Here is a 16,735-nt window from a genome sequence, read left to right as displayed (position 1 = left end):
GATTCCAAGATAGCACAAGTTGTCGCTCGATCATGTAAACCAAAACACGTAACAAATGTCACAATGCGAACAGTATATTCGAGGTGCATGCAGTTGCTTACACAAACACTTCCTGCTTATAACTAGCCACGGCATTACGTATACAACACTTTAATACGTACTTCACAACAGCGCGAAACTGCACACGTCAAAACAACGTAACGGCGCTTGTGGATGGAAATAAAATAAAGCTCTCCTTCGCAATCGCTGTCACAAATATATCAGAAACATTTACGGTTCATAGCACGGCGGTAGCAACGGGCGGAACAGATTCTGAAGTACGGACCCGGCACAAACTGCAAAAATCCTCCCTGTTCTCTGCGCGTACTATTACAGCGATGCACAAAAGAGCTTCCACCACAGCGTCGGCGTCGCAGAACAGCGCTGCCGCCAACTCTATGCCCCTGGCCTTTGGCGCCAAAACTGATTACTCTCTAACCAGCGCGCGCCCAGACCATAGCCTACATACGCAAGGAGGTTATATAAAGATTGCTGGAGTGGAGGCCTCCTATGCGCGCCACTGCTAAGGGGTGAAGCCAGTCCGAGCGGGCGGCGGCCATCTTGGCATAGGCAGAAACGTACATAGCCAAGGCGCACACATTCGCGATGAAGCCTCCCTGGCCTCTGTTATTTTTGTAATTCGTAAAAATAAAAGAAAGCATACACATATCATGAAACAGCTTTATTCCAGCTACTACGATGCTGATTAAACAAGGTACGGGTAGTAGCAGGAAAACTTCATTTTGTAATTACACCACCTTAATGACCCCTCAACTTGAGGTTTCAACAGAGTGCCTACTGATTTTTGAAAAGTATAAGCTTAGTTAGCACATTCCTTACTTTTTCTGCCGACATTTTTCGATTCTTTTCCTTGATCATGTGGTGAATTCGAATTTTTATGTACAATTCCACCACATCTTTACACAATTTGTAAATGTGGTTGTCCAAGGCATCACCATCACGGATGTGTTGATTAAGACTTGAGAACCACTGCTTGTCCGGCAGAAGACCAAGAATTTCCAGAACTAGGTGCCTTGATCTTGAGTGAACAGCCCCCAGTGTTGTGCATTCTGCCTGTAACCGACGCAGACCTTTCTCTGCAGCTGTACAAATCGACACAACGTCATCCGATGGTGAAGTAAGCCCACCTCTATTCTTATGCCTCACCAAAGCAGGCTGTTGTTCGGTTTGAAGGGCCATTACGCACTCTTCACACATGCTTGAGGCACCAAGACTTCTAGCAACAAAGCCAGCAATGTATGGCACCACAGATTGGCTAAATGAAGACAAACTCTCAGGGATGTCCAATCGGTGAGTGTAATCATGGTCTTCGGGCTGCATGATTGAACGCCTTGCCACAGTTGTGTCTGTGTTTTCCGTGCTGAGAACGGTAGCAGACTTGCTGAGGATGGACACAAGGTCTGGTGAACAGTTGCCTGCACTTGATGACGACACTTCTGTGTGCACTAAGAGGCGCTTATACGCAGCAGTGAACTGCGCTGCTGTAGGGTTATTGTTGAAACCACCTTGACCTCGAACACCGCCAAAAAAGGTTTCAGCATGGTCTTGGCTCATTTTATGAGTTAAAATATACGTCATAGAGCCATGGACTACCAAGTGGTCAAAAATATGCTCAATGCTTTGCATTTCTTCGGCCACCTCGTTTCTTCGGCTGAGCCTTCGCTTGTTTTGCTGCAAAATTTTAACTTTCTTCTGAAGGTGAGTCACTTTTTGAGTCGATGCGTGGAGCAATTTCTTGTAGTGCTCTTTAGTTGGTGAAGCCGTGGCACCATCTTCCCCTTCTTGTTCAGCACACACAACTTCAATGCATCCAGTGGCGGGAGGATCCCGAGGAGTTGGTGGAGGGCGCTTCCTTTTCACCTGTAATTAAAAAACCAGTGCATTTAGTACTTCTGCATGCCGAACGAGCCAACTGTAAACACTAATGGAGTATCTACTCAAAACCTCTAGAAAAACCTCCTTGGTTTGAACCCGCCGCGGTGGCTAAATGGCTAAGGCGTTCTGCTGCTGAGCAAAGGTCGCGGGTTCGATTCCCGGCCGCGGCGGCCGCTTTTCCGACAACGCGCGTGTGTTCGAGATTTTGGCGCATGTTAAAGGTCCCCGTGCTCAAAATCAATCCGGAGCCCTTCACTACGGCGCGCCTCATAACCTGAGTAGTTAATTTCGGCGCGTTAAACCCCACAATCAATCAATCAGAGCATTTGTGTGCGACTTCGCTACCGCGAAGCTTTGTGGCGCGAAATATTACTGCCACCATCGACGTCAAGAATTCATACGAGAGCAACAAACATTACGTTTACGAGTGACGAAAACGCGCACAACGCACATTGCACGAGCCAATTTGAAGCAGAGACATTTAATACCGCTACACTGCGGACTAGGAAATGACTCTTACTGGCTTTTGCAGGTGTTTTGGGAACTCTGGAAACACTGTCGGCAAGCTTCCATGTCGCAGCCGAACTGTTTGTCCTGTTCGGTCGAAGCATTCCGGGGTGAAATGGACGGAACACAACTGGTCTCCGTCTTTCGGCTCCCAGCCCTCTCGACGAACCGCTTGTTTCCACTGGTTTCGCACCTCGGCATTTTTGGGGAATCTGTACAAGAAAAACTAGCTGTGATACCAGAAAACAAAGGACGAAGCGGAAGCAAGGCCCCCAAAATGGGCCCACAACGAGCAGCCGTGGGTGAACACACCATGTATTGTTTTGAACAAACTTCGGTACTTACAGATGAAAAGTTATTCCCGATCCTTTCTTCGCTCTATTCGTACATCCGTAGGCGACGCACGATGACACCATTTCCGCTATTTGCGTCACACTCGCGAACACACGTTTTTAATCTCCGCAGAAGCAAATGCAGCGCCCGCACGAACGAGGCCAGGTGCACGTTGGCCAGGCGTACCGGCGTACCTTCTGCCTTCTGCCTATGGCAAGATGGCGCCGTCGGCGCCGGGTGGCTTCAGCTGAGGAGCGCCCCCGCCACTCCAGCAAATTTATTTAAACCTCCTTGTACATACGCATGCGGAGTGGACGCTGCCAACGCGGCGGAGGGGGCTGAGGCGGAGAGCGAGGCTTTTACGCGAATTCTCTCCCACCGTCTTCTCAGTCACACGAGGGTACGAAAAATGGCGCTTTAAGGCACTATACCCTCGACAAAAGTATTGGCATGGGATTTTACGGACGGCTACAAGAAAGCCAGAGGAGCAACTGCTAAAAGCAGTTGTAAAAAAATACGTTTTAAAGACGTAGTTTTCGGAGGGTTCTTAACCTTGCAATTATTGACTTCTAGAAGCCGTCTTCTCCTGTCAAAAATCCCTTTCTGACGTTTAATCCATGAATACGACGTTTTCTAGACATTCTGTGCTGCCAGCTGTGCGATTGGCAGAGGCCGCGGCAAAATCAAACGCAAATTAGGCAGAGCTTACAAGCTTGCCGAACAAGCTATTTACGCTTAAATTTAGGGCACGTTCTTTTTATACCAGTAAGAACGGTGGGACAAACAATGAAAGTTATGAAAGCACACGTAAACATAGAATTACCGATGCGTACTGCTGTTGGTACTGCGCGCACTATGCTTCGCTTATACATACACAGCACTGCGGGGCTTTGGGGTTGTCTCAGACAACACTGGCCGATTGACGCAAGCGACGTTATCTTGCGTGACCATATTTGTCGAGCGAGCACTATGTTTAACAAAACGATTATTTTCTCCATCAACAAAAACAAGCCGGGTTTAAATGCGGTCAAAAACAAGCCGGAAGCAGAAAACGGCTTGCCGTGGTGTGGTGGCACGATCTACGTTGACTAACAGTAAGCAAGTCTCCGCTCCTGGCCAAGTTTAGCAGAAAGGCCTGTTCCTATGATGTCATCGCAAACGTCGTTCAAACACACGCTTTGGCGCGAGGATCAAAATTTTAGCTAAAATTGATTGATTTCGCTGTGAATAAAGCATCGTTTGGTTTCGGACAAACGCTGGGGGCTCTATAGAATACGAAATCTTTCGAATAAAAGAAATCTATATTTTGTCTTCATGGCCCCTTTAAACACAACATGAAACCCACGACGGCATCCTTTTTGATTACATTTTCTTTTACCCCGGTTATGTTTTGCTGGCTGCAGTCAGTTTTGTTGGAAAAGGGAGATCCCCACGCAGTTCATTCGAAGTTTCTTGTTTCTGGAAAGCCGATCAAGTGGCGACTGCGAATACCAGGTGATGCAGAAAGGCGTCCAAGTCCACAATAAGAAAGAATAACTGTATTTACATTAGATAGCTACGAATGTCCATGGCTTCCGATGATACTAGTCTTCCTTGTCTTCTTTCTTTGGGCGACCGAGGCTGCACCCTTGGTCTGGCCTCCTCTTCATCTAGGCTATTTCTGTGTACCCGACGACTTAAAATGCCACACCATGCGCCATTGGGTGATTGTCGATTGTTTGCGGTAAACGAATCGCATCCTTGCGCCAGTTCGTTATATCTGAAACAAAATTTCATTGCATCAATGCATGCTGTTATGGTCATGCCGTGTTCGTTAGTTATAACCGAGTGTTCGTTACAACTGTGGCCGTTATAAGTGGGCTCGACTGTATTGCTTATGACCAGTTAAATATGAAATAACACAATTCAGTATTTGGGATGGGATGTTTAAGTTTTTCTTTTTCGAATGTGGAACTCTGTCGAACTCTTTCGAAAAATCTATTATTATAACGTCAATCAGGCCCCCATCGTCAAGAACCAGTGCCATCTCATAAACGGTAACTTTGAAAAACCTCTTCAAAAACCATGCTGCATGATAAGAAGGTTATTGTCTAGAAAGTCATTTAGGTGTTTGGTAATTACGTGTTCAAGAACTTTACAAACTGAGCAAGGAAGAGATATAGGTCGGTAATTACAATAATCGGTGACTGAGCCTTTTTAAAGAATTAAAGAGGGCGCCAATCATCATCAGTGTACGAGAGCGCTTAATAAGGTAAGCTCCCGAGTGGAGATGGGTTGTTGTTTTCCCGCTGGCCTTCAGTGTGCGCGCATCTCAGGACTGTGGGTTCTGTTTGGGCGGTCTCTCGCCGTACGCGCTCGGCAACCCTCAGCAAACACCACCTACCACTTTGTCTGGGAATTCTTCCAGGCGCCAAAACTCCTCCCTTCCCTTTCCCCTGAGCTCGAGCTGGCCAGCTCACGGCGCGAGGGTTCAGGAACACCACATCGCTCGCGCCCCGGCTGCTGCGCTGGCTCGCGGCTGTAAGCCACCAGCTTTTATGATCGACAAACGTCTCCCAATCGAATCCAATTTCCCTGTGGTCCGGCTTTCATACCCTGGTCCCTGTGCCCCTCTTCTACCCGTGGAGTCAGCTGAAGCCAATTCGAATCGGCTGAACACCGCAAACCGGTGAAGTGGCGTGCTGCAGGCTGATCTTATTTTAGAAGCTGATATATTTGTAGGGATCTGCATGCACTTTGTTGCAGTGGTTCCTTGTTGGTCACCACGGCGATGAGCAAAGAAACTGCGTTGACGGCGTCGAACGGCCGCCCTATAATCGGGGTCCCTTTGGACGTGCCTGTGGGGAAGCGCGTGCCCGTGCGTGTCACGCACTACTCCGGCCCCACCAAGTTTTTTCTGTGCTACAAGTTCCCCAATATTCGCGACGCAGCCGACACAGACTCCTTCTTCATCTCCCGAAGGTCACGCCACGTGCGCCAAGCCATCGTGGGCATGTACTGCTTTGTCTGCAAAGCCGGCAGCAAGGGAGCGGCACTTCGAGCGCTGGTCACGGACGTGCACCGATACCGCGACACGCCGTGGACTGTCGATGTGCGCTACGTGGACAGCGGCATAACTGACACCGTCGGGTTGAATGTCGTGTACGCAATCGATGGGAAGGCGGCGGCCGAACCCTGCAGGGCGGTACCCTGCTACATGCGCGGATTGGGGCCTGCGCGTGACAGCACGCACTTCGACTTACAGCAGCTGACCGCCGACACCGACCCGCTGTACGAGGCCGTCTTCCTCGGGGTTTCTGATACAGGCGCCTACGAGGTGGACCTGTACGTCGAGTGCCCCGGCACCAAAGTGGGCCTCAAAATGCTCAGCGTTAGCCACCTCCTAATCCAAAACGGGTTCGCCCGGTCTGTCGTCTATCTGGACGACGGAGCGGACACAGGGGCGCCTCACAGCACTGACACGCCGTGCCAAGACAGCGGCGAACGTCCACAGGAGGGCGCCCTCGGAAAGCAGTCGTCTCTTCCGCTGAGCAGCACGGATTCGTCTGCTGAGGGTATTCCGAGTGAAAACTCTTTGGAGATCGAGATCACCCTAATCTGCACACCCGAGCTCTTCTATGGACACATTATTTCTGCGGCTGAAGACATGTCCCAAGTGCGCAGCCTGATGAAGACCTGCAAAGAGAAGTGCACCGAAGGCGAGCTCGTCAGGGGCGCCCACTGCATTTACCGGAACAAGCGCGAAAAAACCAAGGCCAGAGTTTGGGTGGAAGCCGTGCTAGGACCTCGGAAGTGTCGCGTTTTCTTTGTGGACTATGGTAGCAGAAGAACTGTGAAGTCATCGCGCTTGTACAAGACGGATATTAGGCTTGACAGCATAGACCCACTGGCCTTAAGGTTCGAGCTGATGGACATCAAGCCTTGGTCAGAATGGACTGAGGCCGCTGTCAGCCGTTTTGAAGAACTGGCTGGCAGTGACGCCACACTGACGGCAGTGCTCACAGGGACCAAGAGGAGCTCCGACGATTTTGACGAAAACGTTTACGTGGTGAAGCTTTTCAGTGAAAAGCACGGCAACGTGGCTGAGTGCCTGTGCCGAGAAGGCTACGCCAGGCTGCTGACTGCGAAAGAAAAAAGGAGTCTCCACGTGTCTGCTGCAAAGCCTGCCCAAACATCATCTGGATCCATGAAAGAGGACTATGGAAATCGGCCAAACAACCAGAACGTGAACACGGTTAACCCCCGTGTGGCCACTTCAAACACTGCCGTGAAAGGCAGCCTTCGCACTTGAAAGCATTTCACTGCAGGTGGCTTCAGCTGAGGACAGGCAATTCATGCAAAAAGCAGCTAGGGTAGCCCTTGTATCAGGCTCGATACTGTACGGAGAACGAAATGCTCAGTGTGTTCTTTTGGTTCTGCGAGCACGCATCTCCGAACAACATGAACTCCTTTGATTACCACCCTATGTGTACTTGCCCCCTAACTTGCACCAGAACCATCTTGCGATCAATAAAACAATGTCCAGCCTTAAAGATGAGCCAGTGGCACGGCAGATGTGCTGTTTCTAGTTCGGGGACCATCTGGCCAACACTCATGGGCTCTTGGATGGGATCTAATGTCTCCCCTGCCTCAGTGAAGCGCCTGGAGACATTGCAGCGGCCCAAGTCAGATTAGTGACCTATCCCACATAGAAGGGCGACTTACCTAGCAGCACAGGTGAAGTTAAAGGGACCCTGCAACACTTCCGATAAACGCTTTCACTCTTTCCTTCGCGACTGGAAGCACTGCGAAAGCTATAGCAGAGTCCGTCGACGGACTCTGGCTATAGTTATCGCCAGCACAGAGCGACACGTGTGATTTGCTCGTCTCAGCAGATACGCCTTCCGTTTTTGCTTTGCTTTTGTGGCTTTATTTTTAAAGTGGCTATCTAATGCGTTTATTGCTGCAACCATCCAACAGCCGCTATACCGCTGTAATTACGTAGTTGCAGCAGTTAAAGAACGCCAAGACTAGGAGAGAGGAAAATCTTTTGAGCAAGTTTCTAAGTTATCTGATGGGCATAGAGCAGTACTTTTTGGCTGAGTTAGTTTGCGACCCCCTAATCTAAGTACTCGTTGTGTTGGTCGACTACTTTCTGCAAGCATTTAAATTTCGAAAAAAAAGCAAAAAAAAAGTTGAAAAAGTGTTGCAGGGTCCGTTTAAAGACAATTCCAGGACACCTAAACACGTTTTGTTATGCGAATTCAAAAACATAAGGGTTGAAATGTGGTGTTCCACAGTTCAACCCTGATGCTTAGCCGGTATTGTATGCACCGCCATATTGTACAGCTGCTGTTAATATATACAGGTCAGTTCACACTAAAAAAACAGCGCAGGGACGAGGACGGAAGAAGTGACAAACTGCGCTGTTTTTTAGTGTGACTAATGTGTACCCAACTAGCCCAACATCAAGCCTCAGTAAGATACAGTTCAGAGTATATCGCCGCATACCCTGCACTAATAGAATTCGCAAAACAATTGTTGCATTGGATGCAGCGTTTTTTTTCTATGCACAGTATTGACAAGGTGCCTGCAGCAGCCCATGTCCAGTGTTGTGCATATGTTCCCTCATTATCGTCATCATACTTCCCCTTCACGACGTTTTCTGTACTTTCAGTTACTATTGCCGAGTCTTGGCCAATGGTCCTTGTTAGACATTGTATTATGCTATCAGTTGGAACACGCATTGCTGCTCACCCAACTGATACTTGTAAAATTAGCATGCTCAGATTGTCCTGCAGTACTAGTACTTAGAGTAGAAGGTCGCATGTCTGTAACATGCGCTTCTTTCTCAGAGACCACAACCCATTCACTACATCCAACTGTAGTCAGTGACCCACCGGAATGGTTGCATATTTCGTATTCGTGCGTCGGCTTGCCTCAGTTTTTAAACGGTGCGGATTTTTGTTAGACTGCTGTGCTTATTATAGCGATGCTTTATTGTCCTCACTTATGCCGTTGCATGCCAATATGCCCTGCAGGAAAGCCCACTTTCTCCGACGATGAGGATGAATGATCGCGGGTGAAGTGAAAGAAAAAGCTTCCTGCGGCTAAAATCAAACCTGGTTCACTCGCGTTATGAAGCCGGCGTCTATCCATTTATCTATCCAGGACGTCTGGCTCCATTCCGACATGGTCGAAGCAAACACCAAGCAGCATGTGCTGATTCGCCCCGTACACCCCAAACCGAAACCTTAGGCCTACGGAGTGCACGCCCGAGAGTTGCTGTGGGTGTTCTAGAACAGTGGCGCGTACCTCCATAGTAACACACACTCGCAGCATGCGATTGGCCAAAGCTTCATGTTCAACCATTGTCGTCATTAGACGGAAGGGAGCATGATTTTTCTTCACTTTCTGTTTGCTTTTATATTGTGTGTTAATTGTCACACGTGATTGTGGCTGAATATTTATGCGCTAAAAAACATGGCTGTGGTGGTACGGTGGTTCCACGGCCGTTTGGCGATTCCGGGGACTCCGGTTCGAATCTCACCGAGGGCAAAGTTTGCCCAATTGTCTTTGCAATTGCGTTTTTTTATATATAGACACTTCCCTCAGAGCTGCTGCGTCATTCCAAGCATTCATTGACCATTTTTGTGTGCTTTAAGCAGTTGGCCATTACGTGTGAGGTGGATGCTGTGTTTCCGGCCAACTTAGTGTACCGATGCTTTCGCACTAAAACAGCCAGCACGTTTGAAACAGTTGAAAAATATAAGCTTGTCTACGCTGATGCCCGAAGAAGTTCCTCGGGTGCCCTTTAAGTCCGCTCATGTGCTTTAAAGGCGAAAGCCCGGTGATACTTGTTAACGTTATCTTTACCGCTACATCGCATCCCTTTCTTCGCAAATTACATCGACCTGCTTCTTTTCTGGTACACCATGTATGCATCTCTTTCTTCGCTCTCGTTTGTTCCTCTTGCAGTGCGAGGCACGCACCGTTCAACAACCTTTACGTTTCCAGTTCAGAGTTTTGTGAATTTGAGCAGCGGGCACATTGGCCCCTCAAAGCTTGTTCCTGGCCAATCTCCTCAGCGGATATGCTACACGAACAAAGCAACAACGACGGCAACTTTTGTTCTACCGGTAACAGTGTGTGGTGATAGCTCAGACGTGCAGACCTGGATGCATGACCAGCAATAAAGTACTTTATTGGAAGCATTGCTTATATCAGGGATGTAATAAAAATGCACGCGTGGGCTGGCATGTTGGATGAATTGGTTAACATGAAACGTTTTTAATATGCACACCCGAGTAGCAGGTACGACTTTATCATTCTAATGTGGTTGAAGCATGCTTTATTGATTTGGTCACTGTGCCAATTCCGATAATAAAGGGAAAACAGCAGTGATAGCTCCCTGGTAACGCATTAGGCTTCTAATGGGAAGACCCAGGTCCCATCAGATCGCACGTTTTTTATTCCTCTCCGCAGCGGTGGGCATTTTTTTGACCGGAATACAACAATGACAACGGTTTTTCGGAGAATGGGGCTCTTGAGGCTTTCGTTTGAATAAAGGCCACATGGGTTTTAATGTTGCAATTGTAACCCTGTACGAACAAGTCTTTTTTCTTATGAGCAAAATGAAATTTCAGATCCTTGTACTCAAGCTTGTTATGACGTCTAGGGGACAAAAGGATAATTCATCATGCAGCGTATAAATTTCCCTGATACCAGAAAAACACAAAAATACTGGAGCTTACTGTTTAGGGGGTCTATTAAAACAAAGTATGACGATAAGCCCACACCCACTTAAGGCGCATACCCACACAGGGGATTGGTCGAGAATGTATGGGCCGGTGAGTTGCTGAAGAGTCTTGGAGGGTCATCTGGTGTTGGACAAAAAAAAAAACCTCCCCTTGTGGGCCAAGTAAAACTTAAAGGGGCCCTGAAAGGCGTTTTGAGCACGCTAAATGAACTAGCGCAATCGTTAGATTGGGTTGTCAACATCAGCTGTGCCAAGTATTACTTTTTTACGTGGGGCGGAAAGCTCACACTTTTCTTGCAAAGATTGTCGCCCTTTTCTCACCCTTCCCTGCGTGTTGGACGCCGCCATCTTCACATGCCTACGTCATCGATTCCCAGATGTGCGTCATGAGGTAGACATCTTGCTGCCATCTTCACATGCCTACGTCATCGATTCCCAGATGTGCGTCATGAGGTAGACATCTTGCTGCCATCTTCACATGCCTACGTCATCGATTCCCAGATGTGCGTCATGAGGTAGACATCTTGCTGCCATCTTCACATGCCTACGTCATCGATTCCCAGATGTGCGTCATGAGGTAGACATCTTGCTATTGGGCGGCTTTTTCACACACTTCCGTGAAAGAGATGTGTCGTCTCCTCAGCGTCGGCTCGCTGGCTGATCTGCCAGCGGAGTGCCGGAGTGCTTGGACATTTTACGACTATCCAAACAAGTGTAAACAAACGCTTAACCGTTTGCATTGAATGCAACACGGCCATAACACGACATGGATATTCTCTTACCTGAGTACGTTCCATAAAGAAAGCGTTGAAGCCCCGTGGCACTTCTTTCGTGCAATCGCAGAGAACGCCCTGAGCCGAATGCCCGGGTTTGACGCATACATTTTATTCAACTCCAAAACAATCCAGAGAGGCGTTTCGAACGAACGCAACGTCACAACATGCGTTGCAAGTCTGAACCGCGATTGACAGACGATGGGTTGCCTCCTCGTGCCCGTCGTAAATTCGGCACTCACCTCGCGCGCGGTTTGCGGGGAGAGAGAGAGAGACAACCTTTAATAGAAAAGGATGACCACTGGTCACGATGGGGGAAATGAATGGGGAGGGAGGGTAAGAGAAAATAAACAAATTAATGCTGGTCGTTCTCAGTAGAGTCAATAACTGGGCCAGTTCTTGGAACCTGCAATTCATGGGCCAGTTCATGGTGATCGCAATAGGGCTTGTGCACATACACCAGTTCGTTCGGGGGAGGACCCGCTCAAACAACCCGTGCCAGACCGCTTTTAATTGAATAAACCGCTATTTCATATAATAGTTGTGCATCAGTTTGTTGTGGATCGGGATGGGGTTGGGGAGATTGAAATGTACGGTGCGTGGCGAAAGCTGGGCACCACCAAACTAGGTGTGTGAGGTCTGATGGAGTGGTGGTACGGCAGTAAGGACATCGAGGGGGCAGGTGAGGGGTATACCACTTGCGAAATGTTTCAGGTGTGTACGCTGAATTTGCAATATATTTGTAATAAAAATTTCGCCTGAGCGGGTAATAGGAGGTAGGCGGCTGAGGTAGCCAGCTGGAGTTAGGGCTTTTAGACGTGTGCGTCGGTCCTTCTTGTGCTGGTGAATACGCATCGCTGGGGAGGGAGAGGGGGACCGCGACGGCCTTACCCCAGGCACCAGTGGAGGATAAGAGGGGGAACTCTCCTGAGCGGCCATATGAGCCGCCTGGTTGCCTGAAGAAAATGGTTCGTGGCCAGGTACCCAGTCGACGCGGATGTTGGTGTTGTTCCGTTTGAGGAGTTGAATTTGAGATAGAACAGCATGTCACTTAACTCTGGCGCACAAGCCGAGATGGCTTTTAGCCACGCACACTGCGCATACCCCATGCGAGGTTGAGTCGTACGTCGCTCGAGAAAGATAATCGAGACCATGGGAAGCACTATCCACCTGCAGAAGCACAACGTCGCATTTCATCGGGAAACGAACGCGTCCACAACACACACACACACCATCGCCTCCCGTATTTTTACAATGTCAAACGCATCGCGCACTTCCCAGTGGGAGTGAGTGGTACGCCTGCAGTGCCCACATGCCGCGAGGTGGGGCCCCGAGCTGAACCGGGATCACGCAACCGTAACTGACTTCGAGAGCGGTTTGTGCCTTGTTGCCAAGGCAACTGATGTTTGAGATTGTCAAAGAAATCGCTAGAAAGCTCAGAGCCGCGGCGGAGCATGTTTTGCCAACGTTGCCGCTCTTCACCACGTGTCGCCTCAAGCTGAACGGAGCCTCCTACGGGCCAACTTCGAACGCCCAAGCAAGCCTGCCTTTCCGCCATGGAAAGCTGCACCATGGGATATAGGCCTCACCATACCAGGTATAGGCAAGAAATCATCTCTGCCTGAGCCAGCCTTGCGATACTACACGCTGGAGCATATCAGTTCGCGTTATCTTGGCCACATTCAGGTATATACAGACAGATCCGTGAAGTCTGACTCGTCAGCCATTGGAGTTTGGATTCCGTCGGTGGGACTAACTGTGAAAGAGAAACTCAGTCACAAGACGTCGTCCACCTTCACTGAGTTAACTGCTATTAGGGCGGCACTCCTTCACATCACCAATAGTCCCGCTCGACAATGGGTGATTTTTACCGACTCGCGGCCTGCCTTGCAAGCACTGATGAAGCCATCCCACCGCTGCGGCCAACTTGTGCGCGAGCTAAACGCATTGCACACACTAGGGCTACGAGACGGGCACCGCATCTCGCTTCAATGGCTACCAGGTCATTCCGGCATCAAGGGGAACGTAATCTCTGACGCAGCAGCGAAAGAGGCGCACAATCTGCTTGTGTCTATTGGAAAGTACGGCCGTGAATGCGCTTGGATGGAAACTGCAGTTATCAGCTTGGCAGGACCCTCTTAAGATACCCTTGCCTCTGCACGCGATTGACCCTCAGTGCAATTTCCAGTTTCCGCGAGGTCTGCAAAAGAAAACTGAGGGTGTCCTTCACCGACTACGCCTGAACGTTGCCTTCACTGGTAGTTTTCTTTTTAAGATAGGCTGGGCGGACTCGCCATTGTGCTCTGTGTGCTCTGTGAGAGACGACATACAGCATGTCTTGTGTTACTGCCCGAAGCATACAACTCAACGCGAAACAGCTAAAAGAACTCTAGTGCGACTGCTACGAGGACACTCTTTAGAGCTGCGTCACTTTCTTGGTCCGTGGCAAAATCACGCTGACGCGGCGCGAGGGACAAAGGCTCTGTTAACTTTTCTGTCTGACACGGGACTAACCGATGTTCTTTAAACTTTGGATCCTCAGATTTTTTCTTCTAGTGCTGTAATTTTTTTTCTACGTTCCGAACTGATTTTATTTTCTTCTCCCTCTTATTCATTGTTGGTGCGCACTTCTTCCCCTCTTCCTTTTTTTTTTTTTTTTTCACCTCGCTATGTTCACCCCCATCTGAAGTCGCAAGCCCCGCCGTTTGTGGGGCTAACCTCTTCAGTATTCATTAAAGTTTTCTCTCTCAAGTTGAACTGGTCACATGATTGAAGCGCTGGGAAGGCTACCGATTGGGGGAGAGTGGCCGTAGTAGAAGGAGAGGGCTTGGTTGGCCGGTCCGGGCTGATGCGTTTGGCATTGTAACAATAGAGGCGGTGATTTTTTTTTCGGTGATGCACACACACACACACACACAGGCATTAGATTCAGTTTTCCATGATGCAATCCTAGCATCCCTTGCTGCTCTTGGTTTCGGGGAAAACTTTACTCGTGGATATCAAGCTACCTACAGGGGCGAGAACTGTTCATGTGCACTCCGGAAGGCCCAACGTCCTACTACGCTATACAAAAAGGGGTGCCTCAAGGGGCCGTCTTGAGCCCTCTCCTGTTCAACCTGGCGCTCATCCACCTAAAGCGAGTACTCCCGCATGGCGTACATTTCACGCTCTATGCGGACGACACCAGCATTTGGAGTGCAGCGAGGTCATGTCGCACCACACAACAAAGACTGCAGAAAGCCATCGCGAACATATCAGCCTACCTTTCACCAATAGGACTGCATCTATCCCCCGAGAAAAGTGTTTAGATGGCTTTTACTCGCAAGAATATCAAACACTATCCATTAGTCCTCGGAGGCCGTACCCTACAGTATGTACGTACTCAAACATTGCTCGGAATCTTAATAGACCGAAATCTTTTTTACCCGCCGCGGTGGCTCAGTGGCTAAGGCGTTGCGCTGCTGAGCACGAGGTCGCGGGTTCGATTCCCGGCCGCGGCGGCCGCTTTTCTGATGGAGGCGAAAAGCAAAAACGCCCGTGTGTACGAGATTTCGGCACACGATAAAGATCCCCAGGTGGTCAAAATTAATCCGGAGCCCTCCACTACGGCGCGCCTCATCGCCTACGTTGCGTCGGCGCGTTAAAGCCCACAATCAATCAATCAATCAATCAATCAGACCGAAATCTTTCTTGGGCTCCGGAGGTTAAAAGGCTCTGTACGCGAGTTTCGGCGATCCCAGTCGAAAAACACAACAGGAATTTCTGTCGCGCAACAGAAATTTCTGTCGCACGACAGGGATTTCTGTTGGGACTACAGGATGGTCTGTCGTGCGACAGAAATTTCTGTAGTACAACTACAGAAAATCTGTCGTACGACAGGCATTTCTGTCGCACGACAGGGATTTCTGTTGGGACTACAGGATGGTCAGTCGTGCGACAGGAATCTCTGTAGTAGGACGACAGAATGTCTGTCGTACGACAGAAATTTATGTAGTACAACACACATATCTATCATGCGACAGACATTGTGTAGCCCCACTACAAAAACCCTTGTAGTAGAACTACAAAATGTCTGTCGCATGAGACATTTCTGTTGTACTACAGAACCTTCTGTTGTGCAACACCCTGTAGGCACTACACAAATTTCTGTTGCACCACAGACTGTCCTTCAGCCACTACGATTGGATTCCGTAATTACTATTAGTATCTGCCATGCGACCGAACATTCTGTAGTCCCTGCAGATTTTTACAGTCTGAAAGAGAATTTTAGATTCATTGCGAAAGTGTCACACGACAGACCGTTCAGTATTGCTACAAAATCTCTTGCTTACCCTGTCGGCAAACCCCGCGTTTTCCAGCATTAGGAGAGCGATGGAATACGCCGGAATGAACGGAATACACTGGAAAACGCAGAGCTGCACAACATCAACGCGGGGACCGCATTTTCCATCGAGAGAGCGATGTAATACGCTGGAGACAACAGAAAACATTGGAAAACGCCGCGCTGAACGACAGCAACGCGGTGTGGTTGCTGGAGAGCATCGAATAACATGGGGCCATTGCCTTTGAGGACAGAGCTTCAGACAGGGCAAACGGCCGGGATAGCACGAACAGGATAGTTAGTGTGGTACCGCTGCTTGGCTGGACACAGGAATGCCGCGCGCCGCTTAAGGGGTGGACTGGTTGTATTCCAGCGCCGCGATCGACGCAGATGCTCCGAAACTTGGTGTTTTCGGCCTGTGCGGTGCCGCGAATTCCCACTTTTTTAGCGTGCGCTGCACGAAAACAATGGTGCGTGCGAGTGACGGTCATCTCGTTGAGTTGCATCGCAAGCGTCTGTAGTAATGAACGTTTGTTGTAATAATTACATTAGCATTCCGGTCGTGTTTGAAAAAACCTTCTCTACAAATTTGCAATTAACAACGCAACTTAGCACAAATCACTGTAATGTTGCAACATCTAAGCGTAGCCCCATAACCAAAGAAATGGATACATAAAGAACTTCGCAAATTCCTTTAATTCTTTGAGGGAATTGCAATTGCATATATTGTACTGTGGACAATCTTTGATAAAAGAATGAGGCAATAAGGGTAGCCCGTCGGCAAAGCGGACGCATAAAGGACAAGCAAGACATGCTTTTTGAAGACGTGGTGTAATAATTGCAGTGCACATTCTGACACGTATTTCTGGGTGTCTTTGAGAGCCCCATTGTTTCAATCTGCGTGCTGTTGTTTTATTTTTTTAGCCCGCAATTTGTTTATTTTAACGCGATACGTGTGTCCAATCAAGCCTAAATAGCTAAAATAAGATTTTAAAAACAGGAAACCAGTTGCCTCTACCTGTGTAAAAAAAAAAAAAAAAAGAAACTGCGCCAGTGAACTCGTTGCATTACCGAGATGTGTTAAAAAAAATAATGTAGAAAGAAAGAAAACGCGCGCCTTCCCTCTAG

The 16,735-nt window shown here is 48.8% G+C and overlaps 1 protein-coding gene across 1 annotated transcript; it reads left to right on the top strand.

The window, feature by feature from the left end:
* The first annotated feature begins 5,545 nt into the window (after nt 1–5,545).
* Nucleotides 5,546–7,066, top strand: LOC144155304 (uncharacterized). Its single transcript, XM_077686653.1, has one exon. It carries the CDS (start codon nt 5,546–5,548, stop codon nt 7,064–7,066), a length of 1,521 nt encoding a protein of 506 aa, XP_077542779.1.
* The last annotated feature ends 9,669 nt before the right edge of the window (nt 7,067–16,735 follow it).

This window comes from Haemaphysalis longicornis, unplaced genomic scaffold, assembly GCF_048455015.1.
Source record: "Haemaphysalis longicornis isolate Haplotype H1 unplaced genomic scaffold, Haemaphysalis longicornis Haplotype H1 scaffold_1, whole genome shotgun sequence".
Classification (NCBI taxonomy): domain Eukaryota; kingdom Metazoa; phylum Arthropoda; class Arachnida; order Ixodida; family Ixodidae; genus Haemaphysalis; species Haemaphysalis longicornis.
Note: the sequence above shows the minus strand (reverse complement) of the source record. Positions and strands in the feature narration are given on the sequence as shown.

Excerpts from the sequence above, each read along its gene's own strand:
- LOC144155304 (XM_077686653.1), top strand. The coding sequence starts at position 5,546 with ATGAGCAAAGAAACTGCGTTGACGGCGTCGAACGGCCGCCCTATAATC.